At 43.1% G+C, this 26,548-nt stretch overlaps 1 protein-coding gene across 2 annotated transcripts; it reads right to left on the reverse strand.

The window, feature by feature from the left end:
- Window positions 1-451: 451 nt before the first annotated feature.
- On the reverse strand, window positions 452-25,370 carry rwdd (RWD domain containing 4). 2 transcript variants are annotated; one of them, XM_080299757.1, is made up of 7 exons: window positions 24,909-25,370; window positions 11,730-11,810; window positions 11,415-11,524; window positions 10,270-10,420; window positions 5,930-6,038; window positions 1,233-1,408; window positions 452-1,146 (listed from the first exon to the last, which is right to left on the reverse strand). In XM_080299757.1, exons 2-6 carry the CDS (start codon window positions 11,808-11,810, stop codon window positions 1,344-1,346), a joined length of 516 nt encoding a protein of 171 aa, XP_080155883.1. In that variant the 5' UTR covers window positions 24,909-25,370; the 3' UTR covers window positions 452-1,146; window positions 1,233-1,343. The 2 variants fall into 2 exon arrangements, with proteins under 2 accessions (XP_080155883.1, XP_080155882.1); XM_080299756.1 differs by lacking the exon at window positions 24,909-25,370 and adding an exon at window positions 12,339-12,532.
- Window positions 25,371-26,548: the final 1,178 nt, after the last annotated feature.

Raw genomic sequence — 26,548 nt, forward strand, 5'->3', positions numbered from 1 at the left:
TTAATTTGTTTTGTGCTGCTCTCAGGGACCACTGAGACCACTGGCTTAAAATTTGGGACTCTTCCACATTTGGTCTTAGAACTGAAAAAACTTCAAGTCCTGTCTCTCTTCTTTCCAAGCTCCTTTGATATCTTTAATAGATATGCATCATAGCACCTTCCTTCAAAAAGGCTGAATTACCTGCTTTTGTTTGAGAAAGATGAGAAACCACATCACATTCTTCAAGGCACATATTCTACTCAGCATTGTCTTATATATATTTGTCAGTTTTTATTCAATGGGAGAGCCCTGATATAATTGACCTCAGACGAAGGTATTGGCGGACTTGCACCCATGAGTAATTCTTGATTCAAGATGACCATTTGCAGCTCCAAGAAATGGACACTGACTGCAGCACAAAACAGTGTTATCACAAGACAAGCCAATGAATAATGATGTTCTGAGACCAGCAGTAGATAAAATCGATTTTATTTCTATATAAAAACTTCTGGCTTTACAATTCAAAGGGCAGAGGAACATTTATCAAAATAGGAAAATATTGAGAAATGTAACACGCAGCTCTGCTTTTAACACATCACATGGTACCTCACAGTAACAGCAGCATAACGCTTCAGCTGAGAACCCCAACAGCTCAGTGCTGGGCAGCAGATCAGTTAAACTCCAGCACACTTCACCCTGACGGACCACAGAGCAGGAGACTCACTCTTCAACAAAAGCCTAATGTGCTCTCCGTCTCATGTACAGTTATGGCCAAAGGTTAATTTCATACACTTTGCTGTCTTTAAACATGTTTCTATGATATTTCATGAATTTCAAAAATGTTTTCAAATTAAAAAAAAAAAAAAAATTTGATTTTGCAGTGACGTGACTGCTAAAAGCTTTGGCCGTAGCTGTACTAGCAGTGAGGAAGGAAAAAAAAAAAAAAGATAGTAAACCACCACAAGCACAGCAAAGCCTTCAGGTCATTTTCAGCTTACAGTCAAGAGTCTAACTGGGATTGTGAGCAGATCCAGTTTTACACACTGTCCTCATTGTGGAAGCAGTCATGTTGAGTGGAGCATGTAGCTGGAGTATTACAGACACCATCGGCCTCACGTAGCTTGTCTGTGCAACCTAGTCTTCATCTTTCCCTCCAGTTTTACTGAGCTGCAGCAGGGATGCAAAATGAAACAGTAAGTCACTCTGTATGTTGACAATGTGCAAACAATGTTCATTTAACCATTGCCACTTACATGCTGGAGGGTGGTCAAGCAGCAGGGACCAAGGAAAGAGGACAAAGATTAAAAAAAAAGTTGTAACAACAGTGCTTAAAGGAACAAAGTGCACCATCTGGTGGTAAAACACTAAAAGACACCTACCTTAATTACATCAACCCAGTTCCAGCCTCTGGGCAGCTCACCTTTGTGATCTGAAAGCAGGAATTCGAATATTATGAAGCTAACCTATAAACCTCTTACTGCTGTCTAATGACAGTTATATTAATGAATAGCCTAGACCTATTGCAGCATAACTAGAGGAAAATTCAGGGCCATCTAATCCAATTGTAATTATTTTGTCAAAAATGGAAGGTTTTATGCTTAGTCTTAAAAGTCGAGAGGGTGTCTGTGTCCCGAATCCAACGTGCAAGCTGGTTGGACAGAACAGGGTCCTGAAGCTAAAAGCGCTACCTCCCATACTACTTTTAAATACTCTAGGAACCACTAGTCCTAGCAGTCTGAGAGTTAAGTGCTCTGTAGGCTCATTATTCAAGAGCTTGTATGTGATGAGAAGAATGTTTTTAATTCGATTCTGGATTTAACAGGAAGCCAGTGAAGAGAAGCCAATATTGTAATTCTATCCAGAGTAAGCATCTGGTTTGATAGTATACTTCTAAAATTGTTAGGGCCGAGAACAATAACCTCAATTTATCTGAATTTAGAAGCAGAAAGTTAGCGGCCATCCAGGTCTTTAAGTCATTCCTGCAGTTTAACTAATTGGTGTGTGTTATCTGGCTTCATGGACAGATAGAGCTGGGTGTCATCTGCACAGCAGTGAAAACATATGCTATGTCTTCTAATGATGCTGCCTAAGGGAAGCATGTATAATGTAAACAGAATTGGTCCTAGCACTGAACCCTGTGGAACATCATAATTGACCTCAGTGTGTGAAGAGGACTCTCCATTTACATGTACAAATTGGAGTCTATTAGATATGATTCAAACCACTGCAGTTAAATACTTCTAAAATATTATGGTCAACAGTATTGAATGCTGCAGTGAGGCTTTCAGGGTTTTACTGTCAGAGGCCATAAGTTCATTTGTAACCTTCACTAAAGCTGTTTCTGTGCTGTGATGAGCTCTGAAACCTGACTGAAACTCTTCAAATAAGCCATTCCTCTGCATCTGTTAGCTGTATGACAACTACTCTTTCAGGAACTTTTGAGATAAAGGAAGGTTGGACCACGTTTTTGTGGTCAGCACCCTCTCAGTCCATGGTGAATGGACTGTGCACAGTGATGCTGGTGTTTCAGCAGCTTCCAGGCAGGCTTGAGCCTTAGTACTTCCTGAGTTGTTCCAACTCATTTCCTCTCAGCTAAAGGGGATGGTTTGGGTTGTCTTCCATTTTTTGGCAAAAGCGTATAACATGTATTAATGAACAATGGTTTAAACTGATGATCCTGAAATCTGCACTTGTTTAGAAATGGCTCCAATAGGCCTTCTACAACTACAGTTTTCCTTCTTAGCTTTTGAATGAGTTCCTTGGACTTTCCCATTGTTCTGACTACTGGTGAGTCCAGTGAGTGCTGCCAAACATAGTCATTAATGATCGTTGACAAGAAGTTGAAGGCATTCACCTATTAAAACGTTTAAGTGAGTGCAAGTATATATTTGAGCCTGTATTCATACTTTAGAGGAAATCCAAAATGAATTAAAACTTGTGCTTTTTATTTTTTAGTCATTAACGATATATATTGAAAGAAATAATTATTTGATACCCTGCTGAATACAGTGGGGCAAAAAAGTATTTAGTCAGCCACCGATTGTGCAAGTTCCCCCACCTAAAATGATGACAGAGGTCAGTAATTTGCACCAGAGGTACACTTCAACTGTGAGAGACAGAATGTGAAAAAAAAAAAATCCATGAATCCACATGGTAGGATTTGTAAAGAATTTATTCGTAAATCAGGGTGGAAAATAAGTATGGTCAATAACAAAAATACAACTCAATACTTTGTAACATAACCTTTGTTGGCAATAACAGAGGTCAAACGTTTACTATAGGTCTTTACCAGGTTTGCACACACAGTAGCTGGTATTTTGGCCCATTCCTCCATGCAGATCTTCTCGAGAGCAGTGATGTTTTGGGGCTGTCGCCGAGCAACACGGACTCCCGCCACAGATTTTCTATGGGGTTGAGGTCTGGAGACTGGCTAGGCCACTCCAGGACTTTCAAATGCTTCTTACGGAGCCACTCCTTTGTTGCCCGGGGGGTGTGTTTTGGATCATTGTCATGTTGGAAGACCCAGCCTCGTTTCATCTTCAAAGTTCTCACTGATGGAAGGAGGTTTTGGCTCAAAATCTCACGATACATGGCCCCATTCATTCTGTCCTTAACACGGATCAGTCGTCCTGTCCCATTGGCAGAAAAACAGCCCCATAGCATGAAGTTTCCACCCCCATGCTTCACAGTAGGTATGGTGTTCTTGGGATGCAACTCAGTATTCTTCTTCTTCCAAACACGACGAGTTGAGTTTATACCAAGAAGTTCTACTTTGGTTTCATCTGACCACATGACATTCTCCCAATCCTCTGCTGTATCATCCATGTGCTCTCTGGCAAACTTCAGACGGGCCTGGACATGCACTGGCTTCAGCAGCGGAACACGTCTGGCACTGCGGGATTTGATTCCCTGCCGTTGTAGTGTGTTACTGATGGTGACCTTTGTTACTTTGGTCCCAGCTCTCTGCAGGTCATTCACCAGGTCCCCCCGTGTGGTTCTGGGATCTTTGCTCACCGTTCTCATGATCATTTTGACCCCACGGGATGAGATCTTGCGTGGAGCCCCAGATCGAGGGAGGTTATCAGTGGTCTTGTATGTCTTCCATTTTCTGATGATTGCTCCCACAGTTGATTTTTTCACACCAAGCTGCTTGCCTATTGTAGATTCACTCTTCCCAGTCTGGTGCAGGTCTACAATACTTTTCCTGGTGTCCTTCGAAAGCTCTTTGGTCTTGGCCATGGCGGAGTTTGGAGTCTGACTGTTTGAGGCTGTGGACAGGTGTCTTTTATACAGATGATGAGTTCAAACAGGTGCCATTCATACAGGTAACGAGTGGGGGACAGAAAAGCTTCTTACAGAAGACGTTACAGGTCTGTGAGAGCCAGAGATTTTCCTTGTTTGAGGTGACCAAATACTTATTTTCCACCCTAATTTACGAATAAATTCTTTACAAATCCTACCATGTGAATTCATGGATTTTTTTTTTCCACATTCTGTCTCTCACAGTTGAAGTGTACCTCTGGTGCAAATTACTGACCTCTGTCATCATTTTAAGTGGGGGAACTTGCACAATCGGTGGCTGACTAAATACTTTTTTGCCCCACTGTATGTATGTTTGATAACTGATGAAATGAACAGCCTCCAGTTTTTAAATGGCAGTTTAAATAGAACAGACAGAACATCAGATGTGGCAAACCTGGTGACCAACTACAAGAAACACCTTACCGCTGTGTTTCTCACCAAGTACTCACTCGGGGGATCATGTTTTGCTTGGGGATCAAATACTCATTTCACTCAATGGCACACAAATCAATGTATAATATTAATGAGGCGTGTTTATCTGGATTTTTGGGTGATATGCTGTTACTTGAAATTCAAACTATCATAAACATTTATAAACAGCTTTTCATTTAATTGTAACTGAGCAAACTCACAAATTCAGCAGGGGATTAAACCGTTACTTCCACTACTTAATACAGTATAGTCATTCCACCCAGAAAAAAGAACTGTTTAAACAAATCACACCCAAAATTACCACAGCATAAATACCCAAGTTAAGTGTGTGTAAACATCTGATCACAACTGTATATAAATACAATTATTACACTTGTAGATGCATTATGAAACACTAACCAACGAGGGACATCATGACAGCTACGTTCATCTTTATATGCAGTCTAACGATTTTCCATCAAAATGTTTCCAACAGCCTTGCTGGTGGTGCTTTTACTTTATTGTGTTAATCTCAGAGCCATAATTGACTTGACTCTTTTAGCCTTGGAAAAAGTACAAAATGAGTCATCAATAGGAATAGTTTGTGTCATAATAATCAGCCTCAATTTCAATCAGTTACTAGAGGAATATGGCAATGCAGATGGAATCTCAATAATTTAGATAATCTTCACCTGAAAAAAAAAAAAAGTTGCTCTATAAAAAAAAAAAAAAAAAAGTAAATAAAAAACACCTGCTGTAAAGCCAGGACATCTTACTGTTCATGATTGACTGAAGAAAATAAGAACAACCCTACGTTTCTCTTCAGCACTGTAGCCAGGCTGACAAAGAGTCAGAGATCCACTCAGCAATGAATTCCTTTAACCACAATTAGTAATGATCTCATAAATGTTTTCAAACAAAATTTTAACCATTAAAGAAAAAATAATACATAAACTTCTCAGAGAAAAGTATGTATGTACATTAAATACCATTGATATTTATTTAGACCTTTTCTCCAGTTTCTCCAGATCACTCAAAGAAATTCCAGAAGGTTAATTACCGAGTTCCACAGGCGTCTGTGCTAGGACCAACTCTGACCAATTCAGAGTCAGAGCACAAAAGTTTACCATTATCCCCAAATTAAAACCAGCTCTATTTTAAAGAGCTTTTAGAAGAATATGGCAGAATTTTTATAACGTATCCAACAATACGAGCTACTGGACACAGTTTCATGTACCTGTTTTGTTTATCATCCTTCTTTTCTGGGCTTTAGTCAGCTGCTCTTTCTTTTCCTTCTTCTTTGCTGCTGTGGCAGGTTCACTCACCTCACTGTTTGATGTCAGCGTCTGCACAACAACAACAACATTATCATTTTGGGTTTATTCCCCTCAAACTTTGATGACTCAAGCCAATCAGTCAAACACTAAATTCTGAGCAAAAGCGTGCATCTTCCTGATGCACGTGCAATCATCCAGGTAAGTAAATCTCCAAAAGTTGATTCTGTTCATCTGTTCGTAGCGTTTTGTGGGAGAAACGTTTCATCACTCATCCAAGTGACTTCTTCAGTCTCAGCTGACTGCAGCTTTCAATCTTATAAACAGGACATTTGCATAATGACTGAAACCAGCCCACTGAAGGAAGAATGGGCTGGGAGGTCAGTTCCTTAATCTTAATTATGCAGATACTCATGACCACTGATCAACAACCACTGACCAAAACCCACTGATCAATAACCGTGAGTACCATTCACAGAGAGTTGGGGAATGGCTGCAATCACAGCATTGTAAGATGGTGACAGATGTACCCTTAGGCCCCCTTATAGACTGTGATAGACTGTCTGAAGCAGTTAGAAGAAGAGATGGCTATTGAGTGGACCTCATACCACAGGCTGTACCCAGGGGAGTCTACACAAAGTCTGTATGGTTTACCAAAGATACATAAACAGGATGCACCTTTAAGACCGATTGTCTGCATGATCAACTCTGTTACCTATAACATCTCCAAGTTTCTGGCTTCGATCCTCAAGCTGGTGGGCAGCTCTGAACACCACATCCAGAACACCCTGCATTTTGTTGAGAAGGTGAGAGATGTCATTATGGAGGCAGATGAAACCATGATCTCGTACGATGTTACATTTCTGTTCACTTGCATCCCAGTCATGGAAGTGTTGGAGGAGATTACAGGATGACCCCAACCTCAGCAACAGGACCAGCATCGAGAGCAGCATCGACCAAGTGTGTTTGAACTGTGTCTTCATTCCACCTATTTCACATACAAGGGTCAGTTCTACAGGCAGAAACATGGGCTCCCCAGTTTCACCCATCGTGGCCAATTTGTACATGGAAGAAGTGGAAAAGAGGGCTTTGCCATCCTACCCTGGAACACCACCAAGCCATTGGTTCAGATATGTGGATGACACCTGGATGAAAATCAAATCTCAGGATGTACCACAATTCACATATCACATTAACTCAGTGGACCGACACATCAAATTCAGCAGGGAGGATATGAAAAGTGGCAGGTTAGCCTTCTTAGACTGTGAGATTTCCATCAGTAATGGAGGACATCTAAAAGCTGACGTGTACCATAAACCTACATATACGGATCAGTATCTAAGGTTTGACTCTCATCATCCACTGAAGCATAAACTGGGTGTCGTCAGGACGCTACAACACAGAGCGAACACCATCCCCACTGACACAGCAGCCAGGGAGGCAGAAGAACAGCAAGAAGGCCCTGAGTAAATGTGGTTATCCCAGCTGGACTTTTGTCAAAGCTGGAAAGGCACCTAAAGAAAGCTCCAGCTGATCCAGGAGAGAAGGACAACCGCTGACTAAGTGACCTGTAGTGATTCGTACGTGTCAGGAGTATCGGAGCAGTTGAGATGCATTTTTTCTAAACACCGGGTCTCTGTGGCTTTTAAACCCCAAAACACACTGCGCCAAAAACTGGTCCACCCCAAGGATCGGGTCCCCCGACACAAACAGAGTAACATAGTGTACGCTGTTAAGTGCAGAAGGATTGCCAGGATTTATACATCGGGGAAACCAAACAACCTCTGCAGTCTATTTACACCTACAGGCCAGTGGACACTCTTTCAATCATGAGGATGTAACATCCTGGGCCCTATTTCAGGAAGCCGGTTTAGTGCAAACTCTGAGTAAGTATACCCTGAGTTAACGAAAACTCTGGGTTTTCAGTTTCACAAAGCGAGTTTAGATTAATTCTGAGTGAGTTACTATGACGACACACTCCGTGAAGCTAACCTGCCCCCTAGCAGGTTTACTTCAACTAACCCTGACCTTCTCCGCCTCTTTGTCGGAAACCTGACAAAGTGTCAGACATGGCGTGCCCCTTCCTTGAAGAGCCAGTAGATGTTGAAGCCCAAATTCTCCACAGAGCTCTCCGCCGGGAGAGAGTGATTAGAGCGCGTTTGGACATTTTATCATTTCCTGATGATTTCCTGTGTGAATGTTACCGTCTTTCAGCACAATCTATAATTTATTTGAATAACATCCTCAGGCCATATATTACGCATGTGACACATCGTGGACATTCTCTCAGTTCTGTACATATTATTTGTATTGCACTTCGGTTTTTTGCAAACGGGAGCTTTCTGTATAATATTGGTGACCCTTCTTTCCCCCAGTCAAGTCTGTCCCGTATTCAGCAAGTGAAAATAAAATAAACAATAAAAGGTGAATCAAATGAACCATTACGGCAAGGCTGGGATGGTCAATTTGGTAAAGTAAATCCGTTGGGCATCTTTCTTTGCCTTTAGACAACAATTCTGATGGCAAAAGAGCCAAACGGGACAGGCAAAAAAAAGAAAAGAAAAAAAAAAATAACGTGTTAAATGGGTGGAAATCCCTAGATCAATGTTTAAATTAACACTCACGCATTGACTCTGTCGGCTATGTTTTGCCATGCATGCTCCCTTTCTTTTGCAGCTGAGGCCGTGTTACTTTTTTCCCGCAAAATTTGCATGTTATCGGAATATGCTGCCATCAGAATTTCGGCTTCAAGCGCTGTAAAATACATTGACCGCGCCTTCTTTCCCTCCGTCTCCATGGTGACTCGCTTAATCTGTGCTCCACTAATCAGGGCTTTATGTATCCTCGTGCGCGCGCGCTTAACTTGGGGTTAAAGCAACTCTGCGTTGACTGAACTAATTGTTATCAGCCTTTGTGAAACCGAATATTCCGAGTTGGACAGTTCGGGGTTACTCAACCCTGAGTATCGTTTTTCACTCAGTTTTCTAAACCGGCTTCCTGAAATAGGGCCCTGGAGGCCATTTACGTGAAAAGGGAAAGACCATCTCTGAATCGAGGAGGGGGCCCAAGGGTACATCTGTCACCATCTTACAATGCTGTGATTGCAGCCATTCCCCAACTCTCTGTAAATGGTACTCATGGTTATTGATCAGTGGGCTTTGATCAGTGGTCATGAGTATTTGCATAATTAAGATTAAGGAACTGACCTCCCAGCCCATTCTTCCTTCAGTGGGCTGGTTTCAGTCATTATGCAAATGTCCTGTTTATAAGATTGAAAGCTGCAGTCAGCTGAGACTGAAGAAGTCACTTGGATGAGTGATGAAACTTTTCTCCCACAAAACGCTACGAACAGATGAACAGAATCAACTTTTGGAGATCTAAGCAAAAAACTACATGCAGTGCTAACAAAACCATAACAGGAGCTGGGATATTTTCCACCTTTTACCAGCTAATAATAATAATAATAATAATAATAATAATAATAATAATAATAATAATAATATTATTATTATTATTATTATTAACACTCAAGGTCACTGTACACATTAGAATAAAAAGCAAGATAAAAGCAAGCAGTTCACACAATCGTAAAAGCATAAGACATAAACTAATAAAAGAGCAGAGTGGGAGGTTATGTGGGATAAGCTATTTTGAACAAGTGAGTTTTGAGTTGGGACTTAAAGAGAGAGAAGGAAGAGATGTTTCTTAAATCAGGAGGTCGGGAATTCCAGAGTCGTGGAGCAGAGCAGCTGAAAGCCCTGCTCCTCATGGTGGCAAGACGAGGGGAGGGGACGGAGAGTGAAAGGGAAGAAGTAGATCTGAGACAACGAGATGGGGCGGTGATCTTAACCAGATCAGAGAGATATGGAGGGGAGAGATGATGAATAGCCTTAAATGTGTGCAAGAGTATTTTGAAATTGATGCCATATTTGACCGGGAGCCAGTGAAGCTGCTGCAAGACAGGAGTGATGTGGTGGATAGAAGGGGTCCTGGTGATGATACAGGCAGCAGAGTTCTGGACGCGTTGGAGCTTGTGGATGGATTTTTGAGTAAGACCAAAAAGAAGTGAATTACAATAATCAATCCAGGAAGTAACAAGGCTATGGACAAGAATGGCAGTGACATGTGGGGGTGAGAAAAGGACGGAGACGATTAATGTTGCGCAATTGAAAATAATCAGACAGAGTAACATTATTAGTGTGTGAATTGAAAGAGTACTGTCGAGGATGACACCAAAACTTTTCACAGAGGAAGAAACGCTGTTCTTTATTATGGTAATATTGGGAAATAATAATGTACTGACCACAGCCGTTACTATAGACTTGTGGTTCTCCATGAGCGTCTCCTGGTTCTCCTTTGCCCACTCAAACAGAGTGTACATCATTGCAGCACCCAGGTTAGCCTCCACCTGCTCCTCCAACTTTGCCAGGATCAGCTGCTTCGTCTCTGCTGAGCTGTTTTCAAAGCAAGATGATGGAAAGAAAAGAAAATCCTCAAGTACTGTCCATCAGCCACAGTCTCACCCTGCACTCTTCAATACTGTAAATACAGTACTGTGCAAAAGTCTTGGTTTGTTGTTATAAACAGCCATTTTTGATATTATTTTAAGCAAAAGTTCTGTGTTTTGTGAGTCTTTCAAAGTTTCTCTTTGGCCATCGGCTTCTTTTTAAATTACTTTCAGGTCAGGTCCTCAGACCTTTTTCCAGAGGAAAGGGCTTTTTTAAGCCTTTTAACCCTGACCTATGAACCATTCAAGCAGTTAAAGTCAAGCAATGAAACTAGTGTTGTGACCACACATGACAAATAGCAAAGAAACCAACTTTAAATAGTATCTTCCGACACGTTGTTACCAGCAGCCTGTTGCAAAAAACATTAGATCTGTATGTTCAGTTTCAAATGACATATCATTATTGTAAATAGTTTCATAGATTCAGCTAATTTCTTTAGCCGAATCTCTGAAAAATGCCAAAGATAGCAGTTTGACAGCAAACAAAAGTAGTTTTTCCCATCAACAGCTAATTCTAAAAGAGCTGTTAGTCCAAAATCTTGGTTTAACAAATTCAAACTGAGGACAAAGAAATAAAACTGAAAACACAGAGAAATGACAAAAATCCCCCTCAGAATTCAGGGTGCGTTGAAGAACAAAGTGCTCACACCAAGCTGGTTAGAAAGAACTACATGAAAATAGTTTTCTCTTTCAAAAGAGTGAAAAAGGCCAATTTTGGAGGCTTGATGCAGGAGTGAATCATTTGAATCAAATATCCTTGGTCAAGATACTAACTCCAAGTTAGATGAGTATGTGTGTGTAAATATTAGAAAGCACTCAACCATAGAAAAAAAAGTGCATGAATGAGGACTATAGGTTCTACATAAGAAACAGTCCATTTACCATTTCTTCAAAGACTTGAATTTAACACAAACTAAGGGATCAGTATACTTGGAACTTACATCCTGTTGTTGAAAAAAGCTTCAAGTGAGATCTGTGGAGCAGTTTCAGGGTACGTCTCAGGCCATGTGATGTCCAGAATGAATGCTTTGCTGTCCTCGAGTTCTCCTACCTTTTGTGTAATATTCAAAAAGACGAGAAGGTTACTGACACTGAATTCAGCCTTTAAGTTTGTTAACGTTTTAAAGTAGCTACGAGCATGATGGCTCAAATTTCTTGTTTTAATTCTATGACCATAGTTCTGAAACTGGATGCTAGAGGACTGCAGAAGACAATCTTTTTTGCACAGCCTTGGACAGTACGGTGGACATACTCACCCTAAATTGGAAAGAAACTGGACTGATTTCCTTGAAACATTCATCCCCCTCATAGATGGAGCGAAGAGCTTCGAGCTCCATCTGGGATCACATAAACAAGTGAAGTAACAGGAATATCATCAGGACTGAAGTACATCAAGAACACATCAGACAGCACGCTACCAGACAACCCTGAGAAATACAGTCATTAGCTTAGCAAAGGACAGAGGTCTGTCACAAGGCCTTATACACTCGTATGTGCTAAATTCATTGCTTTTACGATCTTTGTATCTAAGCCGAAACAAGTCACCATCACAAGGAGCCGGAGAAGCAACAACACAGTAGCGGTGGAAAACTGCTGTGTGCCGGCTAACACACGGGCTGAATCCCTGTTTGTCGCTGCAGGTACAAGATTAACCTTGTAGACTTCTGAATGGAAGGTGTCGTGAGCGACATCTGAACCGGGATGAGCTGGGAAAGTGTCGCTGAGCTTTTGTACCCGAAATAATAACAGTCTGTTAACTTGGCTGCTGTCTGGAAGCGAAGACCACCCTGATCAATGCTAACAGTCACGCTACCGTCAACTAGCTAGCAGTTAGACGCTAACAGCATTCTTGCGTTCTTTCATACCTCTTGATCCTCGTTGGCTGTCATACTTTTCTTTTCCTGCACTGCACACTCTGTACTGAGCTTCAGACGTGGACACGGCACACTCCTAAAAGCCCATTCCTGCCATTCAAACTTTATCACTTCTCTAGCTCACACTAAAACACCAAGATCTGAACACGCGCATGCGTAGTAGACGTACCCCTGACCTTTAAATTAATTGTCAAACATCGTTTTTGTCATTTAAAGACAAAATGCCGCAAAAAATGTTGCTGGAAAGGCCCACGTGACTTTTCGATTGTTTTTAGATCGTCAATAAATAAATAAAAAACTTTAAGCAGAAACAAGAGCAGGAGCTCTAAACACACGGGGGCAGTAGTCATTAACCAGAGTAAAATGTATTTTGATCTGAAAAAGAAATAATAAAGTTTAAAAAAAGAGTTAAATGTTTTTTTTTGATGTTGTGATAAATTACATATACAAATATCTGATTACAGTAAACACGTCAACAAAAGTTATCATGACAGACTTTTAGCCACTACGTTGCTTACTAATATGCTCACTTTATAGTTTTATTACTAAATGGTATAGTTTTTCAAAACAAGCTATAGCCAGCGCTTTTGCATAGTATTTTATTATAAGTAGCTGACATTAGACAAAAAAAAGTATGAAATGATTTACAAAGACAAATGGTTTACATATTCAGATTACAGAGGAATCTGAATGGGCTTTGTTAATATTTTGATTGGTTTTAAGACCACATTTATTCAATTCAGTTTTATTTATGTAGTACCAAATCACAACAACAGTCGCCTTAAGGTACTTAACACTGTAAGTTAAAGACCCTACAATTATAACAGAAACCCCAAGATTCAGACGACCACCTGTGAGCAAGCACTTTGGTGACAATGAGAAGGAAAAACAGCTATCTACTGTGACTGGTTTGAGGTGAGGGGGGCGAGCGAAAACAAAGACATAGTGTGGAAGTGCTTTGTCAAAAAGGAAAGTTTTAAACCTAATCTTAAAATTAGTGTCTATCTCCCGAATCCGATCTAAGAGCTGGTTCCACAGAAGAGAGGCCTGAAAGCTAAAGGCTCTGCCTCCCATACTACTTTTAAATATCCTAGGAACCACAGGTAAGCCAGAAGTCTAAGAGCAAAGTGCTTTATTGGAGTCATACGGCACTATAAGGTCTTTAAAATACGTTTGCAGTCCCCTCAGAAGCATTTCAGAACATTAGGTCAAATGAGAGAAAGAAGCCATTATTGGTTGAATATAGTTAACACAAGAGCCAGCACCTCCAGGTCTGCTGAGCAGAGAGAACGTTCTTGGAAGAATTCACAGAGGAAGACTGTTTTCTCTTATTGTAACCATCTACACTGACCAAGGATTCCCATTTTTCTATAAGTATTTAAACATACAAAAGCAGTGTTTTTTTTGTTTGTCAGTGTTTTTAATTTATGGTTTTATTATTCTTCGTGCAGTTGCAATTAGCCTTGTGTGATCCGTTTACTTTTCTTTTTTTGTTTTGTTTTAACAAATGTATAAAAATAAAGTTCATAAATATAAGAAAAACAAAGTGTCCAAATTATCCATAGTGGATCAAGGCATTAAATTATTAAAAAGTATCATGTACATGGATGTTTTTTGTTCAGAAAACTGCAGGCTCTAAAACAGTTAGCTGCAGTCAGTCTTCCCAAAACAGTATCCTAGCCTAGTGGTATACAAAGTTTTATATGAGAATGTGCATCTATCTTATTGGTTAAAACTGATAGGGAGAAATTATAGTTTACACTTAATTTTCCCTTCGCTGGTGCCCCAAGCTGGTCCCAAGCTCCCCACTGGGGAGCTGTACCTACAGTGGCTTGCAAAAGTATTCGGCCTCCTTGAACTTTCCCACATTTTATCACATTACAGCCACAAACATGAATCAATTTTATTGGAATTCCACGTGAAAGACCAATACAAAGTGGTGTACACGTGAGAAGTGGAACGAAAATCATACATGATTCCAAACATTTTTTACAAATAAATAACTGAAAAGTTGGGTGTGCGTAATTATTCAGCCCCCTGAATCAATACTTTGTAGAACCACCTTTTTCTGCAATTACAGCTGCCAGTCTTTTAGGGTATGTCTCTACCAGCTCTGCACATCTAGAGACTGAAATCCTTGCCCATTCTTCTTTGCAAAACAGCTCCAGCTCAGTCAGATAAGATGGACAGTGTTCGTGAACAGCAGTTTTCAGATCTTGCCACAGATTCTCGAATGGATTTAGATCTGGACTTTGACTGGGCCATTCTAACACATGGACTTTAATAGTGCCAACCTCAAACGCGCAGCGCCGAACTTTTATCAACACATCACCTGCCCCACCAGAGGTGAAAGGACACTGGACCACTGCTACACTACGGTCAAGGATGGCTACAAGGCACAATCTCGCCCTCCGTTTGGCAAATCTGATCACGCCGCCATCTTCCTCATGCCAAAATACAAACAAAGGCTGAAACAGGAAATCCGGTTCAGAGGAAGGTGGCGCGCTGGACGGATCAATCGGTGGCCGCGTTACAGGACGCACTCGACGACGCAGACTGGGGCATGTTCAGAAACAGCTCCGATGATGATGTCAACGTGTTTACGGAAGCAGTTGTGGGATTCATCGGGAAACTAGCGGATGATACTGTGGAGACAAAGACTATCACAACGTTTCCCAACCAGAAGCCGTGGGTGGATAAAACCATCCGCGATGCTCTGAGATCCCGCACCGTTGCCTACAACACGGGACTCACGACGGGGGACATGGACCCGTACAAAGCCGCGTCATATAACGTGCGGAGGGCGGTGAAAGAGGCGAAGCAGCTCTACGGGAGGAAACTAGAGTCACAACTCCAACAGAGTGACTCTAGGAGCCTGTGGCGGGGACTAAGGACAATAATGGACTATAAAGCACCAACAACCGGTATGACGAACGCGGCCGTGACTCTGGCAGACGAGCTGAACACTTTCTATGCTCGCTTCGAGGCTGCAGCTAAGGACTAGCACAATGCTAGTGCTAGCGGCGCTAACGGCTGCAGACAGGAAGATACTGCCAGCACCAGAAACGTGCTCGTCATCTCCGAGCATGAAGTAAGGAGAGAGAGAGTGAACACCAGGAAAGGAGCAGGACCAGACGGCATCCCAGGTCGTATCCTCAGAGACTGCGCATACCAGCTAGCTCCTGTGTTCACTGAGATATTCAACATCTCTTTATCTCAGTCGGTGATCCCCACATGCTTCAAAGAGTCCATCATTGTTCCTGTCCCGAAGAAACCCCACCCTGCTTCTCTCAATGACTACCGCCCTGTAGCCCTCACCTCAGTAGTGATGAAGTGTTTTGAACGCCTGGTCAGTGACTTCATCATTTCTTCACTACCAGACACACTGGACCCACTACAGTTCGCTTACCGTCCAAATCGTTCCACAGACGATGCCATCTCTCATCTCCTCCACACATCACTCACTCACTTGGACACTAGAAGGGGGAATTATGTTAAAATGCTCTTCATAGACTACAGCTCTGCATTTAACATCACTCACTCACTTGGACACTAGAGTCCAGTGGTTGGACTCATCTCAAGGGGGGATGAGTCGGACTACAGAGAGGAGGTCAACAGACTGACTGAGAGGTGTTCAGTTAACAACCTCCAACTGAACACCACGAAAACTAAAGAACTTATCTTGGACTTCAGAAAGGGCAGAGCAGACCCGGCCCCACTTTACATTCACGGGAACTGTGTGGAGAGGGTACACTCCATGAGGTTTCTGGGCGTGCAGATCTCTGATGACCTCTCCTGGACTGCAAATACCACGGCGGTGGTTAAAAAGGCCCAGCAGCGTCTCCACTTTCTGACAGTGCTCAGGAGGAACAACCTGGAGGAGAGGCTGCTGGTGACATTTTACAGAGCCACCATAGAGAGCATCCTAACGTATGGCATAACATCATGGTATGCAGGGTGCTCAGCTGCGGACAGGAAAGTACTGCAGAGGGTCATCAACACAGCCCAGAAGATCACTGGCTGCTCTCTGCCCAGCCTGGAGGTCACTGCAAACTCTCGGTACCTCAGCAGAGCTGGCAATATCATTGTAGTGGCAACCTTCGGTCCTTCTTTGCCGCTTCTGCAGAACGTAAAGTTTCTGACTCGTGCTCTTGTTAAGTCTCTTGGATGCCTTCCGGTAGCAAAAAATGAGGCGAAGGAAAAAAGGGGCAAAACATTTATTTTCCTTACAAATCGAAAGGTACAAAACAAATGCCTCTGGTGGGAGCTCCGTTTATATTCCCTTTGTGTGGCTACAAAAAATAACATTAAAACGGCGACAGTCAGAAAACTGTTGCTCCACGTCCTGCTTGCTTACCTAACCTTTTTCCCCTACCCCTCCGCATGCGGGCCAAATACACACCCCCTTTACGACATCTACCAACACTTTACAACAACAACAGACTAACAAAGCAGGATTAATTTATGGAGCACAGCATATTACATTATAACCTAAAATGATCAAGATTATAATAAAAACTTAAAGATCATGACAAATACTTAAATATGGCATGATGTAACTGAGTAAAATATTGGCCTGGACTTGGCTCCAACATCCTGGCCCCTAATTGTTCTTGTGAGCCACAAAACAATTACTCTTATACATACACTTATATATTGTTCAGAACAACAAATCAAACCTTCCAGATAACGAACAGGCAAATATACAAAGAACTTGAACTGCTCATATGGCACATTAATGTCCTTATTCCAACAGAAACTTTGTTTTTTCTTGTTACAGCAGGAACTCTTCTTAAGCTGGAACATGTCTTCGCGGATGCGTGTATGTGTGTATGTTGAGGAGATTAGGGAATGGAGTCAGAGGTTCAAGCACATGACTCGCCGTAGGAGACCAGCCTTTACCGCTGTCTCTTGAGTAATATGTAGAAGGGGCGCTACATATCACACTCTAGCAGCACACAAAGCTTCGCCACAGGTCGTAGGAGAATGTTTTTGCTGGTTTTCACCTTGGCTTGACGAACCCGACCCTTGGCATCCTCAAACGTCTGAATCACTCGACCCATTAGCCATGAATTTCTTGGAGCGGAATCATCCACGATGAGAACAATATCACCTTGACTGATATTTCTTTGTGGCTGGGCCCACTTTTGTCGCCTTTGCAAGTCTGGCAGATACTCCTTGATCCACCGTGTCCAAAACAAATCCGCCAAGTACTGGACTTGACGCCATCTACGCCTCGAGTACAAGTCGCTCCTGCTGAATACTCCAGGAGGTAGCGGAGTTTTGGCTTTTATCAAAAGCAAATGGTTTGGCGTCAAGGCCTCCAGGTCATTCGGATCGGTAGAGACTCTTGAGATAGGGCGGCTATTGATAATCGCCTCTACCTCACACAGCAGTGTGTGCAGACCCTCCTCATCAAGGATCTGCTGCTCCACAACCGAGCTGAGCACTTTGCGTATGGACCGTATCTGCCGCTCCCAAACTCCTCCAAAATGCGAGGCAGCTGGGGGGTTGAATATCCATGTGATGCCTTTAACCAACAAGGCTTCTTGAATCTTTGCATTATCCAAAGCACGCACTGCTTCCCGCAGCTCCCTCTCTGCACTTACAAAGTTTGTTCCATTGTCAGAACGCATCAACTGAACCTGTCCCCTCCTAGCGATGAACCTCCGCAAGGCATGAATACAAGAGTCCGTGTCCAACGAATTTGCCAACTCAATATGCACAGCCCTCACTGTCAAGCAGGTAAAAACCACGCCATACCTTTTGATCATGGTACTACCCCTTTTGATTTCGAAGGGACCAAAGTAGTCCACACCGACACTTGTGAACGGTGGCTCATCGGGCGTGAGCCTTTCAGTAGGAAGATCTGCCATGATCTGACTTACCGCTTTCCCATGATGCCGTCTGCAGGCGACGCACCGGGACAAAATCTTCCGGACAGCAGCATGAGATCTTAGTATCCAGTACTTCTGCCGTACCTTTGATAGGACATGATTCCTGCCACAATGCCCAAGATCCTCGTGAGTAGATCTGAGAATGAGAGTGGCTATATGCTGATGGCAAGATGGGAAGGTTAGCCTTGAAGTGTGTCATTTGCTTCTCCTGCTCCAACCTTCCATCATAGAGATTCTCTTTTAAATCCTTCCTCTTTTGAGCAAGAAGCTTCAGCACACCTTTTAATCTCAAGACCCATGCAACGGCTCTTTTAACCCGACGCCAGCTTGAGTAATGATGAATGAGCTGAGAGGTGGCGTCTGCAGCTTCTTCAACCACAAGAGCATATACTGATGCTTCTTTGACTTCTGAGTCATTACAGATTGGCTGGCATACACTGTCTGGCATTACTGGCCACTCCATTTCTGGTTTCAAAATGAAATCTGGACCCGTGATCCATGTCTTCGCCTTGAGAAAGGCACCAACACTGAGCCCTCTGGAAGCAAAGTCTGCAGGATTGGCCGAAGTGTTCACATATCTCCACTGAGAGACAGCTGATCTATCCTTGATGGCAGCAACTCGATTGGCAACAAACGTACTAAACCTCGCTGTTTCATTCTTGAGGTACTTAATCACCGACGTGCTGTCCGTCCAAAAGACAGACTCCTCCAACTCCAACTCCAGTTCGGCTGTTACCATCCTGTCCATCTTTGCTGCCACCACTGCAGCAGTAAGCTCGAGTCGTGGTATGGTCACTGCCTTCAATGGTGTAACCCTGGCTTTACCAATAATGAAAGCACTATGTGGCTGGTTCAGATTGTTTTTTGAAACCAGATATGTGGCTATGCCATACCCCCTTTCACTAGCATCGGCAAAGTGATGAAGTCGAGCTGAAGAGATCTTGCCAAGGTCGACTGGTCTCACACATCTGTCTACCTCAAACCTAGCTAAGTGGTGCAAACTGCCGACCCACTGTTGCCACTGCAGAGACAGAGCTTCTGGCATGAAATCATCCCATGCATGCTTTGTTCTGCTTAGCTCTTGCAGGATGTGCTTCACTGGCAAGATCAGAGGGGATAAAATCCCAAGTGGGTCATATATGGTGCTTACCATCGAAAGCAGTCCTCTCCTTGTGAGTGGTTTGCTCTCAACCAGAACTCTAAATTTCAGCGTGTCAGACTCCACGCACCACTGAACCCCTAAAGCTCTTTCAATAGGGAGGCAGTCCCTTTCAAGATCGAGCTCCTTGACTTCTTTGGCCCTGTCATCCTCAGGTATAGACGCAAGCACCGCTCTGCTGTTGGAAATCCACTTAGTGAGCTTGAAACCTCCTGCAGCGCACAAAGCCCTGAGGTCCCGAATCAGTGAGATTGCCTGCTCTTCAGTGCTGACAGACTTCAGGCAATCATCCACATAAAAGTTCCTTAGAACAGTGTTCGTTGCAATATGGTTGAACCTCGCCTGATTGTCCTCAGCACACCTTTGCAGCGCGTAGCATGCACAGCTTGGTGAAGAAGTTGCACCGAACAAGTGAACTACCATCCTGTATTCCTTGAGGCCTTTACCAAGATCTCCCTGTGGCCACCACAAGAATCTCAACAGATCAGCATCTTCATCGGGAACCCTGACTTGATGAAACATGCCTTCAATATCAGACATGAAGGCAACTGGTTCCTGCCTGAACCTCATCAAAACACCTATGAGGGAACTGGTTAAGTCTGGCCCCTGCAACAGCTGTGAGTTCAGTGACATGCCTTGATACGTGGATGCACAGTCAAATACCACTCTCAACTTGTGCTTGGTTGGGTGGTAGACCCCATGATGCGGGAGATACCATATTCTGCTACCACTTTTACAAGTTTCTGCCACAGGAACTTCTTCGGCATAGCCCCTTTCCAGTGTCTCTGTCATAAACTTTGTGTACTCCTGATGAAACTCACTGTCTCTTAACAGCCTCCGTTTCAGGCCTTCTGCTCTTTGTACCGCCACAACATATTTGTTTGGAAATGCAGCCCCCTTGTTCTTTAAAGGAAGGCCAATGGTGTAGTGACCATGAATCTGCTTCACTGACAGTGACACAGACTCCATAAATTGTCTTTCTCTGGCTGACATTTCCATTTTCTCAGATAACTCATGCTCAGGGAAGTCATACTTCATTTGCTGCTGCGAGAGCTCCTCTAGCTTTGTCACCGATATCCTGTTCACCATCACCGGTGGCCACTCAACAGCTCCTTGAGCAATACCCTCTTCTCTTAGCAGAGGTCCATTAATCGTCCAGCCTAGTGCAGTTTTTACAGCATATGGGCCGTTGCCCTCACTGTTGATAACCTTCCAGGGCTCAAGCGCCTTTGGTACATTCGTGCCTATTAACATACCAATTTTTCCATCAATCTGCTTGAGCTGAACCTCCTTCAAATAAGGCCATCTGTCCACATCGCTTTGTTGTGGAATGTTCTCCTTTGTTACTGGAATCTCTGCCTGTGTGAAAACCTGGGGAATCTTCAAAAAGTTGTCCTCATCCAAACCACTGACCTCGAGACCCTTACAGAGCTCGCAAAATCGCTAGCCCGACGTCCCGGGGCTAGCGATTTTTCCAGTCGGGCTACCAAAATCTATCTCTGCCCTGCCCGTCGGCCTACCTTAGGAAGGGAAAATATATGTCAATGCTTTTGCATTCTTTCGGAAATGTAGCTGGGTAATTATGTCATTGGCATCGGTGAGCCACTGTCAATATGTGACATATTGAAATCGCGTTTGAATTTGCGCTTGTTTTTTTGCTTTCACTTTGCAATCGCGCGAACTGTGTATAGAGAGCGACAGCACTGATTGGTGATTGATGATAATTTCCGCACCAACTCCTCTGACATCGTCTTATTAATCGTTAGCTTACTGTGCAAACATGACAAGTGAAATCTCCCGCAGCAAGCTTAAACATATGAGAGGTTCATTGCGCATAGAATCGCTGACCGTTATGTGTGTGTGTGTGTGTGTGTGTGTGTGTGTGTGTGTGTGTGTGTGTGTGTGTGTGTGTGTGTGTGTGTGTAAAAGCAGCAGGATATATATTTTAGTTCTGCTGAGCCAAATAAGACAGGTCAGGGTGAAGAAGTGACAGCCAAAGAAAAGCTTACCACAAAACGGAAAAGTTATGACAAATCAGACTATAAGGCAAAAAGAAAGTGCAGCTTTATGGTTTCATGGACAAAAGAATTTCTGTGGCTGCGATATGACGAGCTAAATAACCAGGGCTGCACATAAGTGGTCCGCAGGTGCGCATTCGCTGTCAAAAAAAAAACAAAAAAACGCGCACAAGATATGAAGTTGCAACGCGCGTTTGCGTACATAAGATTTTCTGGAGGTGGACAGACATTTGTTTAGAACTCTTAAAGATGTTGAAGAAGCTCCTTTAAGCAATTACTTTGGTGTTCCTCCACCTCCAAACAAATGTCAGAAGGAGTCCGAACCACAAAAGAAGCGCGTATTCTCGGAAAAGTGGTTGCAGGAGGTGAGCTGGCTTCAAACAAATGATGAACGCACAGAGATGTGGTGCAGAATGTGCCGTGAAAATCCCACTCTAGCGGACAAAAACAGTGCTTTTTATATGGACGCAAACACGCGTTGCAACTTCTTATCTGGTGCGCGTCTTTTATTTTGACAGCGAATGCGCACATGCGGACCACTTATGTGCACCCGTGTAAATAACATGATGTTCTGCCGGGTGTGTTGTTGGTTTTCTCTCGATTTCTGAGTCGACAAGCGCCTTTGTTACTGGGACCAGTCATTTTAAGAAAGGCCCCCATTAGAACCCATGAGAAGTGCAAGAAATGCATTATTGCTCAGTCTGCAATATCTTTCCCAGAACAAACACCAATTGCAAATAACATACTAAAAATAAACCTGAAAAATCTGTTTAGAACAGCGTACTATGTTGCAAAGAGTGAACTACCACTGGCACAATTTAGCAGTCTTTGCAAACTTCAAAAAGCAAATGGCCTCGATCTTGGTTCCACTTGTCTCTTACTCGTGACTTCAGTGGAAATTTCAAATTCAGGATCTGACACAGACTGATTCATGTCCTACACAGTTCTTACAAGTTGATAGAAACTTCTGTTCAATTAGAACCAAGTATTTGAGTTGATGATTGTAATTTTTATACAATGTTGTAATTTGTGTTTCAACAATTTTTTGATTAATGTTTTGTTTCCTTTACAATATTATACTTTAATGTATAATATTGTAAAGGAAACAAAACATCAATCAAAAAAATTGCTCTTTTTTATTCGGGCTACTTAAATTTATTTTGGGCTACCAAAAACGGAAGAGTCCCTGCCCGAAGGGCTACCAGGGATTGTGAAATTTTGAGAGCCCTGCCTTAACGACATGAGTACTGATTGTCGCTTCCTTTCCCATAGTGCGGAGCAGAATGTTGGACTTTTTTCCTGTGACCTGTAAATCCTTCATCAGCTCATCTGTACAAAAGGTTCCAGTGCTTCCTGGGTCTAAGAACGCGTATGATTCATGCGTACAACCGCATGTTTCACTGCCTGCTGCTGGAGAAAAACTTGCTGCTGGTTCTCTGATACTTTTACTGTCACTATCAGGAGAAGAGTACTGCTCCTTATGCAGAATGGTGGGATGTTTCTGAGAACAAGTCTCACACATGTGTCTTTGCTGGCAGCCTTTGCTCAGATGCCCCTGTGACAGGCAACCAAAACACAAGCTCTTTGATTTGAGGAAATCAAGCCTTTCTCTGTGAGGCTTTTGCTTGAGGAGTCTGCAGGTACTGAGGTTATGCCCTCCCTTATGACAGAAAAGACACTGTCTTCCACCTGTAGAGCCTATATTTTCCCTTTCCCTCTTTGTCTGCTCTGCACTGTTTAATACAGGTGCTGTATTAGTAGCAAAGATGCTTTCCCTTTCCTTGAATTTCAGAGCATTCTCTCTGCACACCTTTGCTTTGCCCTTGTCTCTAGACAAAGTGGTGTCCTGAATGTTACCAAACAATGGGTGAGAAGCAATCTTTGCCTGCTTCTCTACAAAACTGACCAGATCAGCAAATCTAGCTCTCATTGCTGTACGTTCTTGAATGTCACAGGCGAAACCCCTCCACCTTTCCCTTAATTTAAAAGGAAGCTTGGAGATGACTGTTCTCATATTAGTAGGGCTATCCATCTCCTCAATGTACTCCATGCTATCTACTGTGTTACAGCAAGTAGTGAGGAACATAGCAAACTCCATCAGTGCATCACCATCCTCTGGCTTGATTACAGGCCATTTTAGAGCTCTTTCAATGTAGGCTGAGGCAATAGTATATTCATCCCCAAAATGCTTGCGCAGAAGCCTCTTAGCTTCAGCATAGCCCCTGTCAGGATACATGTGCGAACAGCTACGAACAAGAACCTTGGGTCTCCCTTGGGTGAACTGCTCCAGGAAGCGCAACCTATCTCTATTGCTGTCTGTCCTTTCCTCAATCCCATGCTCGAACGCTTTCATAAAAAACCCAAACTCCAGTGGATCCCCACTGAATACTGGAACATCCAAAGGGGGGAGAGTGGATGCTTTCTGTTGTTTTACTAGGAGCTCTGTAATCTCGTTTTGTCGCTTCATGACATCCAACAAGTCTTTAACATCAGCCATCCTGCCTTGACTAGTAATAGACTGGCTATTATCCTTCTTATTCAATGGATGAGGAAGCCTGCTACTCCTTTCTGAGCCCTGCATTACCTCCGACTCACATTCTCGACCGACATCTCCATGTTCTGGCTGAACCAAACCAAAACTGGCCCCAATACTTTGGCCCGGAGCTCTTTGGCAGGTAGCCATTTTGTTGACCAAGTCAGCAGAAGTGTTATGGGCTGGCTCCTTCACAGTCAGCACCTCAAGCTTTGCGTTAGCTGCAGCAATAGCTGTTTGCAACTCCCATTCCTCCCTTTTTGCCTTAAGAACAGCTTCTTGTCTGTCAATCTCCATCTTTTGCTTTAATGCCTCAGCACGTGTTATCAGAGCAGCCCTCTCTGCCTCAATCTTTAGCTTGGCAGAATATGTGGTCGAAGACACAACAGAAGAGGTTCGACTGCTTCGATGTGCTTTACTGCGTCTGGACGAAATTGCTGAAGCACTGTCTGCAGGCTCAACTTCAGCATCAACCATTCTTGCTTCATCTGCTTGCATTTCCACTCCTTTTAACCATCTCTCAACTTTCTCCACAAAACTTCTCAAATAGCTAGCCTTTGGCTCATACCACTGTGTCTGATCATGAAGAAGTTCCGACTCAGTCAAGTGATTTTTGACTGCATCGTTGTTTTCACAAAACTCAATATATATTTTTGAGAAGTCAGTGGCTAATTTAACAGACACTTCCTCAAAATTGCCGTCATCTTCCATAAGCTCCTCAATCTCTTTTATCTTTCTAGTAAGATAACCCAACTTGGTTTTCCTTGTCACTTTAAAATGCTGAAGCTTTTCCTCTTGTGCTTTAAAGGTTGGCTTGGAAACTCTTTTTTCCTGCTGCTCCATAGTAATTGCGCTGCCATAAACCTTTCAATGCAATTAATCCTTTACACAGGCCATGTACCACTTAACCATACAGGAATTTTCACAAACCGTAAAGCAGGCACAGCCTCTTACTTTTCAGATGCGGGGTTTTCTTACTGCCGAAAGGATCCGGAAAACACGGGAAGGCTTAAGCGCATCCTCTTTCACGTCCCGTTTTCCGTTTTCCCTTGCCGCGCCGCGGGCCGATTAACTCTGTGCGCCGGTGACGCGTGCGTAATCCTCTCACTTTCGGAGCAGTTTTCTGACTATTGTAGTGGCAACCTTCGGTCCTTCTTTGCCGCTTCTGCAGAATGTAAAGTTTCTGACTCGTGCTCTTGTTAAGTCTCTTGGATGCCTTCCGGTAGCAAAAAACGAGGCGAAGGAAAAAAGGGGCAAAACATTTATTTTCCTTACAAATCGAAAGGTACAAAACAAATGCCTCTGGTGGGAGCTCCGTTTATATTCCCTTTGTGTGGCTACAAAAAATAACATTAAAACGGCGACAGTCAGAAAACTGTTGCTCCACGTCCTGCTTGCTTACCTAACCTTTTTCCCCTACCCCTCCGCATGCGGGCCAAATACACACCCCCTTTACGACATCTACCAACACTTTACAACAACAACAGACTAACAAAGCAGGATTAATTTATGGAGCACAGCATATTACATTATAACCTAAAATGATCAAGATTATAATAAAAACTTAAAGATCATGACAAATACTTAAATATGGCATGATGTAACTGAGTAAAATATTGGCCTGGACTTGGCTCCAACAATCATCAAGGACAACTCTCACCCCAGCAATCAACTGTTTGAACTATTACCGTCAGGCCGACGGTACAGGTCACATAAAACCAGGACAAACAGATTCAGGGATAGCTTCTTTCCCAGAGCTATCACCGTAGTAAATAAGCACAAAAATAATTGAACCTATTCCATACCGTCACTGTCACTATATTATGCTGCTATTCATACTGTGATTATATTAATGCTGCTATCCTGTATATATTGTACATACTATTGTTTGAGTACTTACGATTGTTTTTTTGTACTTTTTATATTTTACATTTATATTTATTATTGAGACTTGCACCAAGGGAGTGGCACTCCAATTTCGTTGTACTCTGTACAATGACAATAAAGGCTATTCTTCAGAAGGGGGAATTATGTTAAAATGCTCTTCATAGACTACAGCTCTGCATTTAATACCATAATTCCCTCCACACTCACCACCAAGCTGGAGCATCTGGGACTCAGCTCATCTATGTGTCAGTGGATCTCCAACTTCCTAACTGGCAGACCACAGGCAGTAAGGATGGGCGGACATGTCTCAGCCTCCACCACTCTCAGCACTGGAGCCCCCCAGGGGTGTGTTCTGAGCCCCCTGCTGTACTCTCTGTACACATATGACTGCGTGGCCACTACCAGCTCCACCACCATCATCAAGTTTGCTGACGACACCGTCGTGGTGGGCCTGATCTCTGATAACAACAAGACGGCCTACCTGAAGGAGATTAGGAATCTGGAGAACTGGTGCCAGAGGAACAACCTCCTTCTAAACGTCAGTAAGACAAAGGAGCTGATAGTGGACTTCAGCACTAAGCAGGAGAGGAACTACCAGACCCCTGTCATCAACGAGTGCCCAGTGGAGAGAGTGGACAGCTTCAAATACCTCGGAGTTCACATCACGCAGGACCTGTCATGGTCCTGTCACATCAACACCGTGGTGA

This window comes from Astatotilapia calliptera, chromosome 3 (genome assembly GCF_964374335.1).
Source record: "Astatotilapia calliptera chromosome 3, fAstCal68.1, whole genome shotgun sequence".
NCBI classification, from domain to species: Eukaryota; Metazoa; Chordata; class Actinopteri; order Cichliformes; family Cichlidae; genus Astatotilapia; species Astatotilapia calliptera.

Excerpts from the sequence above, each read along its gene's own strand:
- rwdd (XM_080299756.1), bottom strand. The coding sequence starts at position 12,362 with ATGACAGCCAACGAGGATCAAGAG. Across the intron at positions 11,811-12,338 it reads CAGCCAACGAGGATCAAGAG|ATGGAGCTCGAAGCTCTTCG; the intron begins GTATGAAAGAAC and ends ATGTGATCCCAG. Across the intron at positions 11,525-11,729 it reads CAGTTTCTTTCCAATTTAGG|GTAGGAGAACTCGAGGACAG; the intron begins GTGAGTATGTCC and ends ATTACACAAAAG.